Consider the following 22,158-nt stretch of genomic DNA (forward strand, 5'->3'; position numbering starts at 1 on the left):
TGAGTCGGTTTAACGGCACAATACACTCTCATATATATATATATATATATATATATATATATATATATATTGATGTACTATAAAGATTGATATATCATTCGTGGTTGGATTGCCTAATATAAAATCAATGAGATTAAGATATATCAAATTAAGATTTTGTTATACGATGAGGAGTAGTAAATAATATAAACCATGGACCACACATCGAATGACGCAAAATGTCGAGTGATTAGCAGACAGATTAGTGTTTTCCGGTCAAATTTGTAAAAATTCAAACATACGTTTCATATACTGTTATGATTCTTATTATATGTACCTATGACCAACTGTAACGAATATAAAACATACAAATTCCACGACAAATTCCTCGAGAACATCAGTGAAAATTTGGAACGATCTTGATCTATATCCAATCTCTTTGTGATAATAGTTTTTTGATGATCCGTACGTACTACGTAGGGCCGGTAAGGTACATTCTCGCGTTCCCATATGTCTTCAATAATAGGTTACATAATTACTACTACTCACGTCGTCAAATTGCAAAGTTCAAGACTCATAATTGTTCTATCCGCATTTTCTTACATGAGCTAATGACGAATTACTAAACCGTAAAAAAAGTAAATGAAAGTGCCCCCACAACACCATAACTAGACTTTAACGAATCTTTTTTTTTTTTTGGCAATGTTAACTAGTGGATGGAGAAGACGACTATGTTTGAAAACGAGGGCGTGACGAAATAGGTAGGTTAAGAGCAATCGACGGCACAAGAGAACGGCATGCATCTACAACAAATTGTTATTGTGACATTTTTAAAAATATGTAATACAGGAAAGAATTTTCTCAAAAATCTCAATATATATGTGTATTAATAAAATGTATAGGTATACTTTACAACAAAGTCTACCTGGTCTGATATTTCAACAATGAGTTCTTTAATTAAAAGTTGACCATAAAAGAATTTTGACAAGAAAATATTATTATCCCAACACTTTGATTATATACACGAGAGTAATAATACAGTACATTTAAACGACATCATCCTACATTCTAATTTCAGAAACAAACAGATCAGTATAAGTGTGAATTAAAGAAATTATATGTTGCTTACGCTTACGAGACAAGAATCTTTACGAGATCAACTTATATATTATAAAAGTAAGAGCATCGAGAATCTCTATATATATAAGCCATGTGATCACCATTGATTACAAAACCTATTAATTGACTTAACTATGTAATTAGCCTGTAAACCCTAATCTTTGTTACCGTAATTTATTCAGCACATCATAACGAGGAGGAGGCCAAGACCAGTGAAGCCACGAGCCAAAGTTTCTAATTATACTACTACTCCTTAATCACAAGATGACTCAAGGAAATTACTAAAATGCCCCTATTATGTCTTAGTTGTGTGAAAAATGAGGTCCAGCTGTGAATGTTGGAGGGGGACAAAGCGGCGAGGAGGAGGGACAAAATCGTTTTGTCGTGTGGGAGAAACGTAACGAGATTACTTGCTAAGGTTATGTCCAATCAAACAATGTAGTGGGTTTGGGTTTTGGTCATCGAGTAACTACGTACTATACATGTCATATGAGATATCGTCATATCGATGCGGTAATTTTTTACCGAAGTTTATATTTGAAAAAGTTTAGTAAAAAAATAGTTAAAAACACATGAAATGTAGTAGGGTACTTGGAAGTTATGTTTTGAATTTGTCAAGGATTACAATAAATTGACTGTATAAGTCAATTACAAAGCAAAGAAAGTTTTGTGGAAGCTTTACAAGTTCAGGTAATTTTATGCATGAGATTTCTATCAGTGGGGTAAATCACAAACAACGATCAGAGCAAACAGTAAAACAATATTTTGGAAAGACCGATCGATCCAGGAACCCCACCGGCCACCGTGCTAGCTTATGGTTTGATATATTTCTTTCGTTCGATATAAACTTTGTTTAAGGTATTTTAACATTTATTGAGAAAACAGTAAAACAATATTTTGGCCCTTTAATATATTGAAACCAAAAAAAACTATAGTAAAAGAGATTAAAAAGTATGCATTAAATATATAAAACGAAATCAATCTAAAATATTTTTAATAGAGGTGCTCTCACTACACAAATCTTATTTATTAATATCAGGCATCACGTTAATCCCTACAATTATTAATTAGACTTTTTCTTGTGGTCAAAACAATACTTACATGCGGATTTAAATCAGATATATAAACAACGTTAACAATGTAGAATGTATATATATATATATATAAATTATTTCTCACAATTATTCAATATGTTAAACTATGTTATTTAACTCATACAATGATTACTTTTTTTTGAAATAATTTGACCACTAAAAACAAATTGTTGTTTAGTGGCAAAGACTTTTTATATGCTTCATCCAGTATGTAAATACTAAAAGTTCCAACCTGAATTTTTCTGGTTATATAAAAGTAATTATAACATTTCTAGCTCACTAGTCACTACAACCAAAACCATTTAATTGTCACGTGTTTATGTGTGCTTATGTGTGATAATGTTTGCTACTGATGAGTCTGATATATTTAAAATTATATAAACAAAAAAAACACCGGTGTAATTTATTTAAACAGACGTAATATTTATGGTGAGGGCAGATTCCGACACATAGGCTAAGGCCATAGCTCGTCCGGATCCCCGAGATTGTGCACCTTGTCCCTACGTTTCTGAACTCTGATAGACTCATGAATCTTGTATATACCTCGACATACATGTTCTTATACGTATTCACGAGTGTAACTAGTTTCAAGAGTGTTCGATCAAAATACACTGAATTGTTCAAAATAAATTATTTGAAATATCAAATGAAAACGATTGTGAATTAAACCAAGCTGAAAACGAACAAACCAATATAAAACCTAACTTTTTCGAAAATAATATATTCCATCAAAATTTACATCAAATTAAAAATCACAATAATCGTACCAAAACCACCTATGATTAAAGTTAATATTATTTAAAATATTAATATTTATAAATCGAGATTATAAAACAAACAAAAATTGAAGAACAACTTGTAGGAAATTTGGATTTAACACCTGATCTCATTATACCTCGATTTACATATAATATTTATATTTACATTTGCACTTTTTTGTCTTGCTCATTATGATGAGAGTGTTTGAAATGACTCGAGACTCGTTAAGTCGTAAATATCTCTACACAGAGATTATTTTCAGCATATATAATAACTCTTAGTTTATTCTGAGAGTTCTGTGGTGGGGAGATAAAAGACGAGACCTCTAAGCAAACTAGTGGATAGGAACGAGAGACAAAACAAAAAGGCAATAAATAGATGCGACAAACCGAAAAAAACTTGAATGCATGGATTTCTATTACTACTACTATCATTTAAACCTTTAAATATCAACTAAAATAATTATTGAATCGCTATTTATTAGTAGTACTTAATTTCTTATCTCCCACCAAGCATCTTTTAACAGTTTACATAACATGAGTTATATGCATTATAAGAAAATCGCAACTTCTGTTTGATCAAGATGACTAAATTTACCTTCTTCGAATTTTACGTCAAGCTGTATATCATACATATATACTATATGTAAATCTATATGAATATTTGATATTTCCTCTGCTTGGCTAAGGATGATAAAAAGAGAGAGAAACATGGAAGTGAGACATGGAGCGTTGTCTACTGCTAATGAGAATAAGGTCATCATAGCTTCTGCCATTTCATCACTCTCGTCTTGTCAAATCAATGTCATGCATTATATCATCATGATTTATATACATCCCATGCATGGCAGACATAAGAAGCAAACCTCTTTCTTGATGACTGATTTAGTTAATCTTTGTTTTTAACATGTCTTAACCATGTTTTATGATGAAATCTACGGAACATGCAGAGGTTAACATTATAACACTAACATCAATTTACGTGTCAATAAGGAAATAAAACAAAAATATTTAGGGACAACTAATAATGTAGGGCAAGAATGGTAGCACTGTCAATAATATATATACTTTCACAAAAGAAAAAGCACTGTCAATATCTATTACGTTACGTAATTTAATCAACCGGTGTCGATCGATAAACAAATTATTATTATTTTTAAGAAAAATCGACAAACAAAGATTATGTGTTCCAATATCCATTTCTATAACCACCGAAGCTCTGAAGTATAGATATATACGAGTCCTGTTCTGTTCACGATGTACGTGAACGTGTCGTGTTGATTCATGTAACTTCAAATAAATAACCCCTGGGAGATTTTATCATTTTAGTATGCATTGGCCTAAAACAGTTAGCATTTATATTATTGTACGTACTTGGGTTTGACAGTTTGAGTGTGATAAAAGTGAGGATGTACTGATGTGCATAAAAAGATATTGATTATGCTTAAAAATTGTAATATTTCGTTAGAATTAAGCTAATTAAGGTCCTTCATTAAAACTCCACATGTTAAAAAAAATATACTTATATATTAGAGATTATATATATTTGAATATTTGGTTCCATATGAGTCAAAACAATACTAGTTATCAATTATAAGTATATTTGAATATTTGGTTCCATATGTTTTAGATACAGCAATATGTTTGGGGGTGTGCGTAATTCACCAAATTTTCAAAGATCTTTTTTCCCCAATAATTTTTTGAAGCACATTTCGACAAGAAAGAAAAGAGTCAGACTCTCTATATATAAATTTAATAACGACATAAAATAGGATGATTACATAATCATTTGGACAAAGGGAACAAGAGAGATTAAACTAAACTAAAACAATTATAAGACAGGGATAGATTGTTTCCACAGACAGTCATCAAGATCGGATTATGTGCTTAATGTCCCCTAATCACTCTTTGGATTAAATTAGAGATTCTCGTGCTTTCTTATTGTCTACATTTATTTATCTAATTTATTGACCGACCACCAGGTCCACCACTTTGATTTTGATTTTGACTTTGACTTTAGTTGTAATGACTTTTTAATAGTACTTTTTTTTTGGTATGAGTTTTGTTTAGACTCATACCAAACTATTAACTTTTAAAATACAAGCTTTTTCTTCATTCATAATTTATGAATCTTTTTCTAAATTGTTTTAGTCACTTGAAAGCATTAATAATTTCATTTAACCCATAGTAAGGGTTATTGGGATTAATTTTTTGGTATCAGAATTATTCAAATCCATATATTAAAGAGACCCCTATATTAAATATATATTAGTTATGTTCTTCATCATATAATATTTAATACCATCATGGTGAATTGGTGACCTTCGTCGTTGGACAATATTCTCTACGCATAGTCGCAATCGCATACCAATTGCATCGTCTTATATATATTCAAATAACAAGTCCATAAACAAAAACAAAATAATATAAGAAGAAGAATAGAATAAGCTAAGTCGAATATCCTAATTATATTGAGTCGTCACAAACAACTATTTACATATAAAAATTACAAAGATTATTTGTCAATAAACAAATCATATATGCCAATGAATCTTTTGTCTACGGCTCCTTACATGCTTTTCCAAGAGTGAAGAGACAAGATTCCATGAATTTTGTAGTTTCTGAATAATATTAGATTGTTAGGGAATTTAAAGATAACTTTAACTATATGATACAGCCGAGAAGCTAGCTAGGGTTTAAGTAATTTATAGTGTCGTCGTCTTTCAAGTAATTGAGAAGCCGAAAACGCTCACAGCTTTAGAAGAAAGCCGTAAAAGGCCACAACAAATAATTCATATTATAATTTGGGTTTTGATCTCATTCTATATCGAACATACGCAAACAGCTAGCCCAACTTGTAGACAAAAGAAGAGGAGAGGCAGAAGCCTAAAATAATGGGCGAGGTCAAGGGACACTCTCTTCACCAACAAAAGAGCAAGGCAGAGAACGATTTAGACGACAGGACCATAGCTTACTTAACAAATGCTGTGAACAAGAGAACCGAACTCCTAAACAGACAAAGATTGAACAGCAACACAACGTAGTCGTAGAAACACCACCTCCAGGAACAAGTGAGTTCGTTGAATCATGCCGTATTTTTTTTTGTGTCTCTAAATAGCATCTTATTTTGTTCGATAAGACGTCATATACATATAATCACAAGCCTCATTTACTTGCGCTTGAATTTGAACTTTGATTCCATCGTTCCGTTTGCTCATTTAACAATTCCAAAAACTTTGCAAAATTGTAAGGATACAGACCCTAATTCCCTCGACAAGCAAAAAAAAAATCAAAAATATGGATACCCTCGAAAATTAAAAATGAAGAGAAAACTTCTTTAACCCGTCTTGTGGATTTTTATACTTGAAATTCAAAAGAGTTGAAACACCGAGAAAGAGCAAAACAGCAACACACGCACACTTTGAGAGAACGAAACAATGACAAATCAATTTATAACAAATTTTGAATCCGTCAAGAAATGAAAAATCAGAGAATAAACAAGCAAATGTTTTCAGGATCATTGGCCCCGTGGCGTACGGCTGCTTTCTGCATTTCTAATCGGGTAGAAATATGGATGCGCCTGAAAAAAAATCATCATATTGTCGTCAGTTCACTTATCTGTAAATCGTAAGTGAGTTTACAAAGAGATCTTAAAGAAAATAAGGAAATTTGTTTCTTACCATTGCTTCTTTAGCTGTTGGCCTTTCTTGGTGATCATATCTCAGCAACTTGTCCACAAAATCGATAGCCTTCACAAAATAAAAAGTAAATGAAAACAAATGAGTCACGTTCATTCAAAATTCCAACATGAAGGCGTAATTATACAGAGAAAAGCTAGTATTTTACCTCAGGAACTGCTAAGTGCTGGTTTTCAGAATTGATGAACTTTGACCATGGCTTCCGGCTATGTCTATATAAAATTAAGAGTGCATAATTTAGATTCTGAAATAAGAAGGCGGAAAAACTAGAGTTTTGAGAGTTTTTCAGAACTTCTAAATCCGGATTACCTGCCCACGAGGGATGCAAGATTAGGGTCCAACTCTATGCGGTATTTGTTCAGGTAGGCATTGAGTTCGTCTGTGCCAAGTACCTGCCATAGTTATAAACACATATTATCTTACAGTACACATAAAGAAGTGTATGTGTTTGTAGCTATAACTTGAAGAAATGTAAAATATTTTCATTGGAGAAGGGACATGAAGATTCAAAGATGAAAGCTTTTTGTAATCTTACCTTTGCAATTTTGACCAATTGATCATAGTTGTCATGACCATAAAAGAACGGCTCTTTGCGGAATATCTGCAGCAAGTTTCAGTATCAGATACACTAAGTATAACATAACTTAAAATACAAGTCAGAATTCTTATCACGACACAACCACTTAAACCAAGTTAAAACTAACTGTAGCTTAGAAACACTCACCATTCCAGCAAACATACACCCAAGACTCCACAAGTCTAAGGAATAGTCATAGTCCTGTAAGTCTACCAGCAGCTCTGGACCTTTGAAGTACCTGTCATCAGATATGACGTGAGAAATGATAAAAGTAAACACTAAACCTGTGTCTCAACCAGATGAAGTACGATAATATGTTTTCAAATTTTAAAATCTCAAGAGCTCTGCGCATGCAATCTTCTACATCCCAACTATTTGCATTTCTAGTCTAAATTCTCTATGAAAAAAAATCGTACCAATTATAACAGAAAGAATCCTGTAGCAGAGACAGAGTGATTAGCAAATAAAATGAAGGGGTTACCTTGAAGCAACTCGAACATTGTATTCTTTCCCAGGATGATAGAATTCTGCCAAACCCCAGTCAATTAAACGAAGTTTCCGCTGCTCGTGATCAATCATGACATTATGCGGTTTCACATCTCTGTGCATGATTCCACGTGAATGGCAGAAATCCAGCGCCTGCATAAATGTTTTAAGAAACAACCAATGAGTAGCTGTTTCTTTTACTGCATAGTATAGAATTAAAAGTCAAAATCTAATGACTAATCTATACAAGAAAAACTGATCTAGGATACATGTCTGACGCTATACAAGTTAAACATTAATCTTACATTATTTTTGCCAGAGTATCAACGAATCACAAGTACAAACCAGTTTATAAATCAAGAAACTTGATATACCTTTAGAAGTTCAAATATGTAATATCGAACATCATAGTCTGAGAGAGTTGGATAGAGGACTTTAAAATCCTTATTGTTCACATGTTCAAATATCAAGCTGGGCGTCTTCGACTGCTGATCTCTAACAATGTCGAGCAATTTTACAATATTTGGCCCACCGCAGAGGTTCTGCAGAATCTTAATCTCTCTCTTAATCTGTGTCAAGCAAAGAAGCAAAACACGTTAGTGAGGAATTCAAACCAAACAAAGGGCCAGAAACACACTTCATCATGAACATAGTTCAGCCAAAACAAGCAATCAGCTGAAATCTACTAACCTTCTTCTTCTTCACAGGCTTCAAAATCTTGATAACGCATTTCTCTTCATCAGTGGCATGAACGCCTTCAAAGACCTCACTGTATTTCCCCCTTCCAACCTTCCTCACCACCTCATAATCATCCTGTACACTGCAACATCAATAAAGAAACACACCTCAAACATTAACCACACCATACATAGAATATTCATAGAAACGAAACCCTAATTCTACATTCCATCTATGATTTCAGAACCATTAACCCCACGAATCACCCAAAAACCAATCTAATACAACAGCCAAACATGTAGAAATCGAAGCAATTAGGTTTCACGAAAGGAGAAGGAAGACGATGGATACATACCCCCATTGAACAGCAAGAGACTCGTAATCCCAATAATCCTTAGGTCTAACAACGTTGACATCAGCGTAAACCCTAGCTTTCGACGGCGCACCGGCACGCCGGATAGATTTACCGATCTTCTGCGCCAGCGTGTCCGATTTATCTTTCACGCGCGATTGCTGTTGTTGCTGTTGTTGCTGTTGTTGCTGCTGGTTCCGTAGATGCTGACGGTAAAGAGAGGCGCTGGATGCGAAACGACGGAGATGGTCCCGGAGAGAGGAGAAAAGGATGTTTCTCTTCGCCGGAGACGACGACGAAGAGAGGAGAGAGAAGAGATTGTTGTTGGCGGCGGAAGCGTTGCGAAGAGAGGAGATTGTGAATCCAGTACAAGGCCTTAAGGCCATTAATGTCTTTTTTTAAACTCTATAATGAACCAAGCAAGAGAAGGTTACGAATTTGCTTTAATTCTCTCCCTTTTTTTTTTTCGGTGTAGGAAACAGTTCGGTCCGATTTGGTTTAGTTGGTTTATTCCGGTTTAACTGTACTTGATCGGTCCGATTTGGTTTTTGGTTATCGTGACTCTCACAGATTGTGTTTTCTTCAACCTGCGCATTTGCGCAACGCACTTCGTCTGTCCTCATCATCATCCACTTGAACGAACCAACCCGACGATAAGAGAGAGAGGATTGTGATCGCTAAAATCTCACAGTTTTTCCAATTTCAGATCGAAATTGATGTCGAAATCTAGGGTTTATACCGATGTTAACGTTGTTCGTCCCAAAGAGTACTGGGACTACGACTCTCTTGTTGTTCAATGGGGGTAAATGATTCTCGTCTTTTACTGCTCACTCTTTGATTTTTGTATTCTTTTTATCTCTGGGGAATTTGATTGTGTTGTTTCCCAAATCGAATTTTGAATCCGAGAAAGTGGAATTTTTAGGGTTTGAGCAAGGTTTGTTGAACACACTTGAGTACTTTGTGTGATTTGATAATAACACTTGAGTCTTTTGTTGGGAGTTTTGTTGTAGTCATCAAGATGATTATGAGGTTGTGAGAAAAGTTGGTAGAGGAAAATACAGTGAAGTGTTCGAAGGCAAAAACGTCAATACGAACGAGCGTTGCATTATCAAGATCCTCAAACCCGTAAAGAAGAAGAAGGTGATTTAAAAGCACATGAACCATACATTTTTGTGTTGCTTGTTTTGTTGAGACTTGTTTTTAAGTCATTGCTTTTGATGTTTATGCAGATAAAGAGAGAGATCAAAATACTCCAAAACCTCTGTGGTGGACCAAACATTGTTAAGCTGTATGATATTGTCAGAGATGAGCACTCCAAAACACCTAGCTTGATATTTGAGTTTGTTAACAGTGTGGACTTTAAAGTCTTGTATCCGACATTGACTGATTACGATATCCGGTTCTATATTTATGAGCTGCTTAAGGTAATGTTTCGATCTTTTACTTACTAGAAATGATTTTTACCATACATAGAATGTTTTTTCGGAATCCGTAGTTAATAATATTGTATTTTTCAGGCATTGGATTTCTGTCATTCTCAAGGGATAATGCATAGGGATGTTAAGCCTCACAATGTCATGATTGATCATCAGCTGCGTAAACTTCGTCTGATAGACTGGGGTCTTGCTGAGTTTTACCATCCTGGAAAGGAGTATAATGTTCGAGTTGCCTCACGGTAATATCATATACCACAGCTTTATTCGGCCTGAATTGGCCACGCCTAATAGGGGCATTCATAGACGCCGATGATTGAAACATTTTCAATGTGAAACTAGCTTTTTGCAGTCAAAGCTTGTTAAACTTTTTGTAGTTGTAGTATTATGCATTAGACTAATATTACCTTTGAATTAATTGCCAGATACTTCAAGGGTCCCGAGCTACTAGTTGATCTACAGGATTATGACTATTCTTTAGACATGTGGAGTCTTGGGTGCATGTTCGCTGGCATGGTGAGAACTGATAATCTCCTCTCTCTTCTCTATAGTTTAGATCTTAAAGTTATTACAGTCATTTGAGTTTCCGAGTCTTAAATTGTTATCAACTTTTGATGTTGCTTATTTGCTTGTCAAATGTTGATGCTGTAGATATTTCGCAAGGAACCATTCTTCTATGGCCATGATAATCATGATCAACTTGTCAAAATCGCCAAGGTATATTTACTAGTCTCCAAGCTGCTGTCTTCTTTGCATAAGATTACAATACAAAAGTTGGATCCGTTTAATTGATTTTTGGTTGAAAACTCATGCGTAGGTGTTGGGAACCGATGAGTTAAATACTTACCTTAACAAATATCAGCTAGATCTAGATCCTCAACTGGAAGCACTTGTTGGAAGGTTTTATTTTAATCCCTGAGTCTCTGTGTTTTATAGTCAAAGACTAGTTGCTTTGTCCTGCCTAGGATAAATGAGTTAAAACTTGAAGCCACTCCCATTTGCAGGCATAACAGGAAACCATGGTCTAAGTTCATCAATGCAGACAACCAACATTTGGTCTCACCTGAGGTTAGATTTGACTCTTTCTCAACAATACATAAACTATTTCATTTAGTCGAGGGTACATAAACTATTTCATTTAGTCGAGGGTGTATTGACTCATCTCAATGTATGAACATCTTCAGGCCATTGATTTTCTCGATAAGCTTCTTCGGTATGATCATCAAGACAGATTAACCGCAAGAGAAGCCATGGTAAAAATCCTCTTCAAGCACTTGTCTTTTATTTTCTTTTACCCGATTAATCTCATCAAAACTTATAATCAGTGGTTCTCTGTTGATCTATTATATAGGCTCATCCATACTTCGCTCAAGTTAAAGCTGCAGAGAGCAACAGACTACTAAGCCAGTGAAAACCAAAGCTTGATTGATGCCTACTACTACTATTTTTGAACCAAAAACATTGTTATGTTGTTGTAAGAACCAAAAAAAAGACCAGAAAGTTGTATCAAAATTGTGGTAATTTATAATTTCTCATCTAAACATAATTGATAAGCAAAAAGAAGCAAAGGTTCTAAAACAAAGCTTCATGATATAATTATAATCGCAATAAACTTATTGTTGAAAACAAGTCATCTTAAGTAGAGAGAAAACAGAACCATAAAATTTTCAGAGACTTTTTTTTGATACAAACATAGGAAAGAGGATCCCAAAACGTTTTACATTGGAATCCTTTATAATTGAGGTAATAGCGCTTTGTTCTTATCACTTCTTGAGGTGAGGGAAGCAAGCGACAACATCAGCCTTGGGATGCTTGGCCTCGGCGTGCTCCCTGCATTTCACTTCCGATGTAGTGCAGATGAATGTTTGCATACAAACCTTGCACTGCATATTTATAAAACACATCAAGAAATAACAAGCTTGTCAACACCACCACTCTAACCCAATCATAAAACTGCTAAATAGAAAGACATAACCCAAATTGTCTAAGATCAACATGAGATAAATCATTGGATACAAAGACAATCAAACTAAGGTTTCATGATTCCATAAACATTGGTTATTAAGAAAAAAACCCAATTCTAGTAACCAAGAATTAATTAAAAAACTTTTAATCTTTGATGATTTGGTAAAAAAAAAATGATCACCTGAATCGACATAGCTTTCTTGTTAGCTTCCAATTGGCTTCCTATAAGAGAGATCACGCACACACACACAAAAATTTATTACAAAACACGAGTTGTAGAGCTAAATCTCCCAATTGACAAAACCTATAAAAACCGAATCTGTTCGGTCGTGTACCTTTTCCAGCAGACTTTGCCTTTTCCAAGTTTTTGGCGCGAGCCATGGCTGACTTCTGTGCGTTTCCGCCACCCATCTTTTTTGTTCTGATCGAAGAAGGGAAAGAGAGAAGAGAAGATGAACTCAAACCCTAATTTTCAGAAATACACCAAATGGAATAAGTTTTTTTTTTTTTTTTGCCGGCTCAAAGATTTATATGAGAAGAAAAATAATAATAATGCCACTTGCTTCTTATTATTTTTTTATTTTTTTCTCTATAATGTCCACTTAAATTTAATTCGCCCACTCAGCACTCATACCAATCACCTAACGCGTGTTTTTTTTTCTTTTATTCTAGATAATTCGACTTTTCACTTATTGGGCCTTAAGGCCTTTTTGGTTGCATATGTGTTGGGCCTATTTGTTAAACTTTATGAGTTTTTTTTATTATGATCAGTCAAGATCTCAAAATCCCAAACTCTCTTCTCCGACGTTTTTGTTTTCATTCTCCGGCGACTTTACCGGTGTGAATTTTGGAATCGATGGGTGTCGTTATTGAGACTTTTACTTGGGAACCAAGCTCAAGTTTCTTCATCTTCTTCTTCGTTTCAACATTTTTATCGATACTTCTGTTTCCTTACTTGGCCAAGAACAGAACTTTTTGTACCTTTGATCATTCCGTTTCCTCTTCGTTCGCTCGGTTCCAGAGATGGTTTCTAGCTATCTACACTCTCTCTTCAGGTATATCTTCAAATGGGTCTTCACAATTTTATCTCTTTCTTCATAAAGCTTTCATTTTTTTTGCTAATCTAAGTGGATCCTTTGCTACAATTTGAATTTTTACAGTGATGGAAGGTTTATGGTCTGTGTATGGAGAATTGGAGTTATCAACTTATGGTTTAAGTAAGGAATCAATTGTGTTTTATCTCTGTGTTGGCTATTCGACAGCTCTTGTTCTTGGTCCTTTACTTGGTGTGGTTTCTGATCTCATGTAAGTAGCTTTTTACTACAATGTTGGTCATAGCTAACCTTGAATCCCAAATCGTATGGTGCATAGTAATGATGATATCGAAACTTTTGTAGGGGTCAGAAGAGAATTTGTTTACTCTATTGTGTATTGCATTTCGTTGTTGGTGTGTGGAAGAGGGTTACAATGAGTCCTAGTGCTTGGTTTGCAAATGTTTGTCTCTCTCTTTCTGGTCTTGTGTATTCGTTTGGGTTTGAGACTTGGCTAGTTGTGGAACATGAAAAGGTAATTAATTCGTCTCTGCCTTTGAGTTTTTTTTATCATTAGAGAACACAAAAGTTCTGTTTTTTTTAGTAATGCTATTGTTATGTGTCTTGTTGTACCTTTGTAGCAAAGTCAGAGGAATGACTCGTTAAATGAAACATTCTGGTTGATGACTTTCCTTGAGTCTGCATCTTTACTAGGAGGTCAAGTTCTTGCAAATTGGCTTGTAGATGAAAATGTTCAGCATGGCATTGCATTGTCTGCTACAGCGTCTTTGTTCTTGTCTGTTGTGGCCATTGTTTGTATTGTCCAGACTGCGAAAGAGCCTTTGAAGACCCTCCCATTTAGGGATTATTCCGCAGCTTTCTATGCATATGTTCTTGGTGGTAAGGGTTTCTTTCTGATATTTATATGTCTCCATTTCAATTCACAGATTTGAACTAAACTTGTAACAAAAATTCATATTTTGAGTTAATTTTTGCTTGTCAATTTGAATCAGATAAAAGAATATGGTTCCTCGGAACTGCACAAGCCTGCCTCCAGTTTTCCACTGCATTCTTTTGGATTCTTTGGGCACCAACCATTGTGGTATGATCACTATTGTAACATTATTTGGCTTTCTATTGATAATTATTGATATTTATTTGTCGACAATGCAATGATCTTTTTCTTATGATCTGCTTATATTAAAGAATGTGTTATGTTGGGTCAGGCTGATGGGCGAGAAGTGAATCTAGGATTAATCTACCCCTGTTTCTTGGGCTCAAGAATGCTTGGGAGTACAGTATTCCCATGGCTTATGAGTGGACAATCATTGCTACGTCTTGAAGATTGCTTAGTGTACATATATGCAATACTTGGGATTGTGTTTTCTATAGTAGCCTATGATTATCAGGTAACTTATTTGCTAGTTTCAGTAAATACTTGTTGCTTCTTATGGAAGGCCTCTCACACACATTAAAAAACCGTATCCTGCAGGAAATCCGAATCTTAGTAGTACTTTTCTGCTTATTTCATGGCTGTGCTGGACTTGCCCTGCCTTTGCTTGCAAGACTAAGAACAATGTAATGCTCTTATGTACATAGACTAGTTCACAATTTTGAAAACACATTCTTTGTTCGTAGAAGAATCGTTCTCCTCGGTTGGTAATGGAATGTAATCTTTGTTTATAGGTATGTGCCAAATGAATTGCGTGGCGGGCTGATAAGCCTCTCTCAAGTTCCAGCTAATGCAGCTATTTTGTTTTGCTTAATACAGGTATGTGCCATCAAAAATACACCGTTGTTAAACCTATTTTGCCTCTGTTTCAATCACGTTATCGATCTTAATATTGCAGAGAGGGTACTCTAACAAGATTGAGAACTCAACAATGATGGCTTTTGGTGCCATTTCTTTATTCACTGCATCTGGTTGTATATATTTATTGAGACGATGGGGAAAGTCACCACATCAAGATTGGCACAAACTTTGATCCTGAGTAAGCTGTTGTCTCTGGTTATGAGACTTATGCGGAAGCAGGACAAGGCAAATCAAAGACAAATCTGCATGTTTCCTAACAAAATTCAGGTTCGTATGTAATCTTGTGTTGAATAGTCTCACTTCGTTTTTGTAGCAGCATGAAGTGAGCTACACAAACCTGGAAGCTCAAAGATGCAGTGAAAGCAGTATAAGAGGTTTGATTCATTAGTTTTGAGAGGATTCTATTATTTTGAATGATTGTTTTCTTTTTTTTGTTCAATTCAAATCTTATTAAGATCATCTTCTTTGGACCTTTTAGGCACTATTATTGTTGTACAAGTAAATATGAATGAAAATGAATTTTTTCACAAATTACAAGTCTTCAATCATAGATTTGGTCTCGTATCCATTTGGTGGCAACCCATTTCTCACCCTTAATAACAGGACAGCTTCCATGGAGAGATGTCTGCAACAACAAAACCATATGTTGAGAAAGATCAAACATTCTATGTCTGAAATTGGGGTTTCTTGATTGTCTGAAACACTTACCCGATCGATTGTTTTGTTTGGGAACAAATTGTAGAAGAAAACAGCGTCTCCTTGTTGCGGCTTTACTTTCAGACCAATACACTTATCATAATCATAACTTCCATTCATGTTTCTCCCATTCTGCTTCCTCAAAACCAATCTTGTTTTACAACCCAAGAACCCTAACCATGTCAAACCAAAAGAATGAAGAAGCAATGATTACCTCGAATGGGAACATCGTCTCTCCACCTTCTTCGACAGTCGATAAGAACAATAGGAAAGTCACAACCTGCATTCACAGGTTGAGTGGAGGATCAACAGATGGTAGTTTTAAAATCCGGAGCAGGAAAGCTATATTAGGTTGCTTACTTACCCTTTGGCTTGTCTGAGGACCATACTCAGCTGGATGGAAAGCATCATAATGTGAATCATACTTCTGGCCAAGCTGATACCTCAAGACGTTGAATGACTATAGAAAGAAAAAACACACATGTAAGGTCTTATTTATAAGTAGAAACCACATGTTCTTGGACGTTTTGGATCATATTCGTATTTGCTTACTTCGTAATAATCACTAGGGATTCTTGTGGCTGAAGCAATTTTCTCTTCAATGGCATCTAAAAGCCCGGACTCATCTTCATCAGCACCGATGAACACTCCAGTGCTGCATTTTGAAAATGTTCATTGATCTAATGCTCTCTAGCTAGCCTCTGAAATGATCTTATGTAAGTTTTTTTTTAAACCTGGTTCTAACGTTTCGAGTGGTATCTGCCGTTTCGCCTTTCCTTAAAGCAAGCTTAGAAGGCTTAAGCTTAGGCTTTGCCATATCGATTATGGCTTCACATTGTTGTTTAGTTGCGAAATTCCGCAAGTAAAAAACTCGAGGACTCCAGCTTAAAACCTAATCAAAAACATGTACCAAAGTCATCTATACTTGTGAATCTGAATCTAAAGTTATGACCTGAAAGATTGTTACATATTTGAGAAGTAACTGACCTTAAAAGGAATATTGTTAGAGACAGAACCATGATCTAAAGATTCAGTTTCCTCGTTTAGAGATCTTCGTGTTGGAATCTCACTGAAACGTCTCTGTAGCAAAAATAACAGAGTTATGAAAGAGCTTCAACGGAACTCGATCCAAGATATTAAGAGAGAAAGATCACACACAAAAGAAGACCTGAGAGAGAAGAATGAAGAAAGTGAAACCAATGATGGCGAAGAAGAAACAAAACGCAATGAAAACGTAAGGAAACCGTAGCTGCTGCTTCTTCTCTTTGCCATAAGATCTCATCTCTCTGTCGACGGCGGGAACTTGAATTCTGAAACCGAGAGAGAGAGAGAGACAAAAAGAGAGAGATAAAGATGAGTAAAGGTGACTACACGTCATTAAGTCATCTTTTCAGTTTCTAATGTAGATTCTCTATGGGAGATTTGTCTCCCTTTAAATCTGTTTTCTGTCTTTTAGATTCGTACTTGCTGTTTTTGGACATTATTTACAGTTGTGTTTTTTTTTTTAATGTTTTTAAATATGTTTTACATTTTCAATGTGGTTATTTACCATTTAATCGGTGTGTATTATTATTAATTAGGAGTATATGTATATAATTAAAAAACTTCTTATGTGTGAAAAGGACATTATGTGTGAAGTAATTTTTGAAGATATTCTCTTCAATGATTGAATTAACCAAAAGGTCCAAAACTAGTAAAAAATTAGAATTATTTTCATAAATATTCGGATATATTTCATTAAAACTGTGATATGTTGTTCTTGACTTTTTCTTCTTTTTTTTTCCCAACAAAATTCTATCTATACAACTCTAAATGTAGATTTATAAATTTCAAAAGTAAAGTGATCTATATTTTTTTATATAGGTGCTATACATTTTTATAAAAGTGGCTTTTTATTGTAGATGCTGAAACTGGAATGAAATCGAAAACAAACACGTAGCAGAGCTGTAAATATGAGGTGTTACATTCTTTTATGTGGTTGTCATATAACAAAAAAAATCATTCATAATCTAAGCTAAGAAAAGTAAAGTGAATCAAAGATAATTAACGTCGGCCAATGTTATTACCTCGCTTTAGTTAACTTTTAAAAACCATATTTTGTTAGTGTAGGTTTCTCGATTCATAACCAAAAGAGTGAAATGGATCATTACGTAAAAGCCACGTAGGTCTCAAGGAGCTCCATATTTGCCACGTTTATAGCACGCGGCGGAAACATACGAGCCATACGTGTTCCATATAAGCAAAAAGTGTAAACCTCTCACCCGCGGCATGAATTTAGCAAACGGGGAAAAAAATATGGATCAAGCTCAGAAAAAGCCACCAACGACGGAGCAAGAAATTAAAAACGACGTTGAGTCTATCAAGAGCCCATACTTGAACTATGATAACTTGGAAGATTACAAGATGAAAGGTTACGGAGCCGAAGGCCACCAAGAGCCTAAGCTCGGCATGGGAGGTGGAGCCACCGATGCTCCCACTCCTTCAGGGCGCGTTGGCCGTGGTGGAGATGCTGCATCGACGGATCTTTCCTCCACCGGTGCCATTAACCGTCAGGGAGTTCCGTGAAAGTAAAAAAAAAACTTACGTTATGGGTTTGTGGGATCGCCAATAAACACAAAAATATTAGCGTAGTTTGTCCAATAAACTGATCTAGTTTCGTTTCTTTTAACGTGTTTTTAATGTAAGTTTGATTACAAACTTACATGTTCTGTATCTTATTCTAATATACTTCAAATGATACTTTTAATACTACATCTTTCTGATATTTTAGCCATTATTTTTCCATTCCAATAGCCAAGATTGTTGTCAGTTTAATTTATTCTCCCTAACCAAAAAAGCCCACTGAAAAAGTCCACTAAAAAGCCCATAACCTCAACAGCCGACATCAGTAAAGACATTACCCACAAGGCCACGTAGATCTCGAGGAGCCGCGTAGTTAACGTGTCGGAATCATACGAGCCACAGTGTACTTTTAGAAGCTCCATAAAAAGCTGAGACATCATCTCTCAAGTAAAGATCCTAAACAAATCTAATAGCAGAAAAAAACAAAGGAAACAAACAACAAATACACAAAAATGGAGGCTGAGAAAACACCACCGACGACGACGACGGCGACACCGGCGACAACGACGGAAAAGAAAACTGGGCCAGAAGTGAAAGACAACGACTTACCAACCAATAGCCCTTACATGGCTACGGGTACTTTGGAAGATTACAAGATGAAAGCTTATGGAGCTGAAGGCCATCAAGAGCCTACGCCTGGTCTAGGTGGTGGCTCCACCGATGCTCCTACTCCTTCAGGCGACGCACCTGCTGACGCCACCACCACCGCTGCGAAGGCTCCCTGAGAAAAGAAAGACTCATAATAATTAATGGGTTTTAATGGATCGTCGGAGAAAATAACCCAAACTTGTCATATGTTCAATAACTGTTCCTGCTTCGTTTTTTATGGGTTAATTAAAAATGTATTTGCGTGTAACGATGAATGCTAAAATAATTACCGAGTTTCATAAGATAAAACATTATCATATGTTTTGTAAGAAATGAAGTTGTAATGATTTAGTGATTAATGTTATCTTTATTTCTATTCGAGAGGACCAATGTTATTCAATTTTAATATCTCGATCTATGCTTTTAAGTATGGGTGTCTCAATCCAATGTTTGGTTTTGGTTTTTGTTTGGAGTTATATGAACACTACTATCCACAACAAGAGAAGAAAAATGAATTTTATATGAAACACTACTAATTCAGATATGAAAAACATGAATTCGCTTTTTTTTTTTAATAATTTTTTATCAAACAACGAATTCAATTTTTATTCCCATCATTTTCTGAAGGGCCGGTGAATGATCATCATGAATCCATGATGCTCGAAGTCGGTGGCTTTGTGACTTGTGAGCACGATCGAATATATGGTGTGGGAATATATTATTTGCCAACGTACACGTGGTTGGTGATAGCCAAATCTTGGATATAATCTGTATATAGAATATGTGGCTCACAAATTATATGTAGTTAAGTCAACCAAGAAAGTAGATTTGTAAACTATATATAGTTGGGTTATAATAATTTAAATATTATATATAGTTGGGTTTGAAAATTGAAACTAATGATTATTATTAGAAGACTATAATGTTTGAAGTCCAATAACCAAAACACACTACCTATCTTTAGAATGTTTACTTACTTTGGTTGTACACAAAAAGATGTTTATTTTGGTTTAGGTCGACTAAATCAGCTTTATACGGGAACTGTGACGGGTTACTGGACTTGATTTTTCTTTTCTTTTTTGTAGGAGAATCCAAGAGAATATTTATTCAAGTTAACGAATTAAAAAAAAAAAACGTATTTTAAAATAGTTCATTTTGTGCAATAATGTGAAGAGCTAAGAAGAACTTAAATTGCCACCAAGAACCAAAAGATTATGGGTTAATGTTTCACAAATGTGTAAAGGATAACTGTCTCAAAACATTTCTCCCAATTACATCTATTGCTCACAAAACATTTCTATTTATATCACTTTGCAAAGAAACCCAAACACACACATGAGCTTACAATAACACATTAGACTTGCTAGGCAGATGCTTAGCTTGTATCTTGAGTGGACTTATTAGCTGCCGATATTCTTCTAGTAGTCGCTACGGTGAAGGTGAAATACCCTAATAGTCGCTATTATAGTATTATTAGGATATATTTGCATAAATTGTTTGCAAACCCTTTATCAAAAGAAAAAAAGGGCCTAAATTGTAACATAAGTATCTGTGTCTTTTTAACAAACGGATTAAATGGAAAATAGATAACAAATTTCAATAAAGCTTATTATTGCATTGAGTTGTAAACTGTTTGAAAAAGAGTGCCTATGTACAACCCATAAATTGTTTCGTCAGGACCACAAGAAAAAGAAAAAAAAAAATAATGGCATTGTCGACACGCCGCTCTCGATGGTAGTTTCCATATGTTATTGTCTTTCTAAATGGAATCTCCACTTCAAAAAGAAACGGTACAAAATTGGATTTTATACTAAAGACTGACTATACGAGTATGGAAACAAAGTAAAGCTCAAAAATAAGAATATCACTGAAAAGAAAATGCTGTTTTATCGGTGGCTGCGATTGGAACATCACCGGAATATGCCAATCCTCCCAGCTGTCCATCCTTTGTAGCTTTTTGGTTGTAAAAAACCAAAAAATTGAGAAACAACAAAAAGTATATTGGGCCTATTGCCAGACTGGGCCTAGCTCCAAATTTTGTATACTCTGCTCCAACGGCTACTAATCACCGTACTGTCTATTTAAGATAAAATCAACGGTCAAGATCTCTTAAGTTTTTTCTCATAAATGTATTTAAAATGCAAAAGATAACACATAAGTGAAGTTATTATTATCTTCAGTCTTCACTCAGAGTCACTCACTCTTTCTCTCTATAGTTTCCTTATTTCTCTCAACAAATTGACAAACTACGGATCCCAAAATGCTCTTAACAGTTACATTGATCTGCATTGTTTTCATCGGCGTCGTCGGTGGCCAATCTCCGGCCACCGCGCCAATCCATTCTCCTTCTACATCTCCTAAAGCCACAACTCCCGCCATTTCTCCACCTGCTCCAACCCCTGAATCCACTCCCACGGCGGATGCACCGGTAGAACCTCCCATTGAGGCACCTAAATCCTCGGCTAATGTGCCGGTTACGCCTGCTCCTTCTCCTACACCTGAGGCTTCTTCTACTCCTCAGATCTCTCCCCCGGCTCCTTCACCTACACCTGAGGCTGATACTCCTTCGGCTCCGGTTGATGCGCCGTCAGCTGATGTTCCGGCTCCAGCTCCGAGCACACATAAGAAGAAGACGAAGAAACATATGACCGCTCCGGCTCCTGGACCAGCTTCGGAGCTTCTAAGCCCTCCTGCACCGCCGGGTGAAGCTCCTGGTCCTGGACCAAGCGATGCTTTCTCTCCCGCCGCGGACGATCAGGTAATCTAAGAATCATTTAACCCTAATCAATGGAACGTTTAGGGTATTATGATACCATATTTAACATGTTAGTTAGTAAACTTAGTAATAGACCATAATTTGCGTTTGATAGATTAGTCTCGTAATAGTAGTTAACTGAAAAGGAAACAATATAGTTTGTTTGCATTATTAGTTTCTTAATTTTATAGTAGTATGAATCATAGTCTATGATTAAAAGAGGTACACATTTTGCTGTTTTTATTAGGTTTGATTTTTCTAAAAGTTTGAAATCGAATTGTAATTAATGCAGAGCGGAGCAGAAAGAACAAGTGTAATGCAAAATCTGATGGTGGCAGCAGTCGCGTGGCCTCTACTTGCTCTAGTCTTCTAATAATTTTTTGTCTTGACCATACCATTTGTCTCCCTCATTACAGCTCAAATTTTGTATTCAGCATTTGATATACTATTTCTTTTTTTGTAGACAAAATTATAATTTTAATACATGCCATCTTATCTTCTGCAAATTTGCTAA

The 22,158-nt window shown here is 35.3% G+C and overlaps 10 protein-coding genes across 10 annotated transcripts; 6 read left to right on the forward strand and 4 right to left on the reverse strand.

Moving 5' to 3' along the window:
- The first annotated feature begins 3,661 nt into the window (after window positions 1-3,661).
- On the forward strand, window positions 3,662-3,807 carry LOC109126628 (Putative membrane lipoprotein). Its single transcript, XM_019230349.1, is given in 2 exon segments — window positions 3,662-3,763; window positions 3,766-3,807. Coding segments are annotated over 2 exon segments (144 nt in total).
- A 2,476-nt stretch (window positions 3,808-6,283) lies between these two features.
- LOC104713749 (casein kinase II subunit alpha-4, chloroplastic) lies at window positions 6,284-9,189 on the reverse strand. Its single transcript, XM_010430948.3, has 10 exons — window positions 8,745-9,189; window positions 8,402-8,531; window positions 8,086-8,280; window positions 7,707-7,864; window positions 7,373-7,463; window positions 7,184-7,249; window positions 6,958-7,040; window positions 6,797-6,860; window positions 6,631-6,699; window positions 6,284-6,530 (listed from the first exon to the last, which is right to left on the reverse strand). The coding sequence occupies exons 1-10, from the start codon at window positions 9,125-9,127 to the stop codon at window positions 6,468-6,470; spliced, it is 1,302 nt and encodes a 433-aa protein (XP_010429250.2). The 5' UTR covers window positions 9,128-9,189; the 3' UTR covers window positions 6,284-6,467.
- Window positions 9,167-11,734, forward strand: CKA3 (Protein kinase superfamily protein). Its single transcript, XM_010430949.3, has 10 exons — window positions 9,167-9,543; window positions 9,752-9,881; window positions 9,971-10,165; window positions 10,259-10,416; window positions 10,600-10,690; window positions 10,826-10,891; window positions 10,992-11,074; window positions 11,179-11,242; window positions 11,359-11,427; window positions 11,526-11,734. The coding sequence occupies exons 1-10, from the start codon at window positions 9,458-9,460 to the stop codon at window positions 11,583-11,585; spliced, it is 1,002 nt and encodes a 333-aa protein (XP_010429251.1). The 5' UTR covers window positions 9,167-9,457; the 3' UTR covers window positions 11,586-11,734.
- Window positions 11,735-11,744: 10 nt separating this feature from the next.
- On the reverse strand, window positions 11,745-12,774 carry LOC104713751 (uncharacterized protein At2g23090). The gene is made up of 3 exons (XM_010430951.3): window positions 12,475-12,774; window positions 12,321-12,361; window positions 11,745-12,057 (listed from the first exon to the last, which is right to left on the reverse strand). Exons 1-3 carry the CDS (start codon window positions 12,548-12,550, stop codon window positions 11,938-11,940), a joined length of 237 nt encoding a protein of 78 aa, XP_010429253.1. The 5' UTR covers window positions 12,551-12,774; the 3' UTR covers window positions 11,745-11,937.
- An 83-nt stretch (window positions 12,775-12,857) lies between these two features.
- Window positions 12,858-15,514, forward strand: LOC104713753 (Major facilitator superfamily protein). Its single transcript, XM_010430953.3, has 9 exons — window positions 12,858-13,194; window positions 13,300-13,444; window positions 13,537-13,705; window positions 13,812-14,070; window positions 14,184-14,272; window positions 14,397-14,579; window positions 14,663-14,748; window positions 14,857-14,941; window positions 15,021-15,514. The coding sequence occupies exons 1-9, from the start codon at window positions 12,996-12,998 to the stop codon at window positions 15,153-15,155; spliced, it is 1,350 nt and encodes a 449-aa protein (XP_010429255.1). The 5' UTR covers window positions 12,858-12,995; the 3' UTR covers window positions 15,156-15,514.
- Window positions 15,404-17,136, reverse strand: LOC104713752 (prolyl 4-hydroxylase 13-like). Its single transcript, XM_010430952.3, has 8 exons — window positions 16,848-17,136; window positions 16,667-16,759; window positions 16,414-16,571; window positions 16,232-16,334; window positions 16,044-16,139; window positions 15,894-15,959; window positions 15,692-15,811; window positions 15,404-15,608 (listed from the first exon to the last, which is right to left on the reverse strand). The coding sequence occupies exons 1-8, from the start codon at window positions 17,055-17,057 to the stop codon at window positions 15,525-15,527; spliced, it is 930 nt and encodes a 309-aa protein (XP_010429254.1). The 5' UTR covers window positions 17,058-17,136; the 3' UTR covers window positions 15,404-15,524.
- Window positions 17,137-17,844: 708 nt separating this feature from the next.
- LOC109126272 (uncharacterized) lies at window positions 17,845-19,265 on the forward strand. Its single transcript, XM_087464428.1, has one exon. It carries the CDS (start codon window positions 17,948-17,950, stop codon window positions 18,242-18,244), a length of 297 nt encoding a protein of 98 aa, XP_087320554.1. The 5' UTR covers window positions 17,845-17,947; the 3' UTR covers window positions 18,245-19,265.
- On the reverse strand, window positions 18,420-18,681 carry LOC109126273 (uncharacterized). Its single transcript, XM_019229556.2, has one exon. The coding sequence runs from the start codon at window positions 18,679-18,681 to the stop codon at window positions 18,490-18,492; it is 192 nt and encodes a 63-aa protein (XP_019085101.1). The 3' UTR covers window positions 18,420-18,489.
- LOC147939272 (uncharacterized) lies at window positions 18,754-19,265 on the forward strand. The gene has a single exon (XM_087464429.1). It carries the CDS (start codon window positions 18,754-18,756, stop codon window positions 19,024-19,026), a length of 273 nt encoding a protein of 90 aa, XP_087320555.1. The 3' UTR covers window positions 19,027-19,265.
- A 1,463-nt stretch (window positions 19,266-20,728) lies between these two features.
- AGP17 (arabinogalactan protein 17) lies at window positions 20,729-22,150 on the forward strand. Its single transcript, XM_010430956.3, has 2 exons — window positions 20,729-21,647; window positions 21,937-22,150. The coding sequence occupies exons 1-2, from the start codon at window positions 21,150-21,152 to the stop codon at window positions 22,015-22,017; spliced, it is 579 nt and encodes a 192-aa protein (XP_010429258.1). The 5' UTR covers window positions 20,729-21,149; the 3' UTR covers window positions 22,018-22,150.
- The last annotated feature ends 8 nt before the right edge of the window (window positions 22,151-22,158 follow it).

The sequence above is a fragment of the Camelina sativa genome, chromosome 9 (assembly GCF_030686135.1).
Source record: "Camelina sativa cultivar CO46 ecotype springtype chromosome 9, ASM3068613v1".
NCBI lineage: Eukaryota > Viridiplantae > Streptophyta > Magnoliopsida > Brassicales > Brassicaceae > Camelina > Camelina sativa.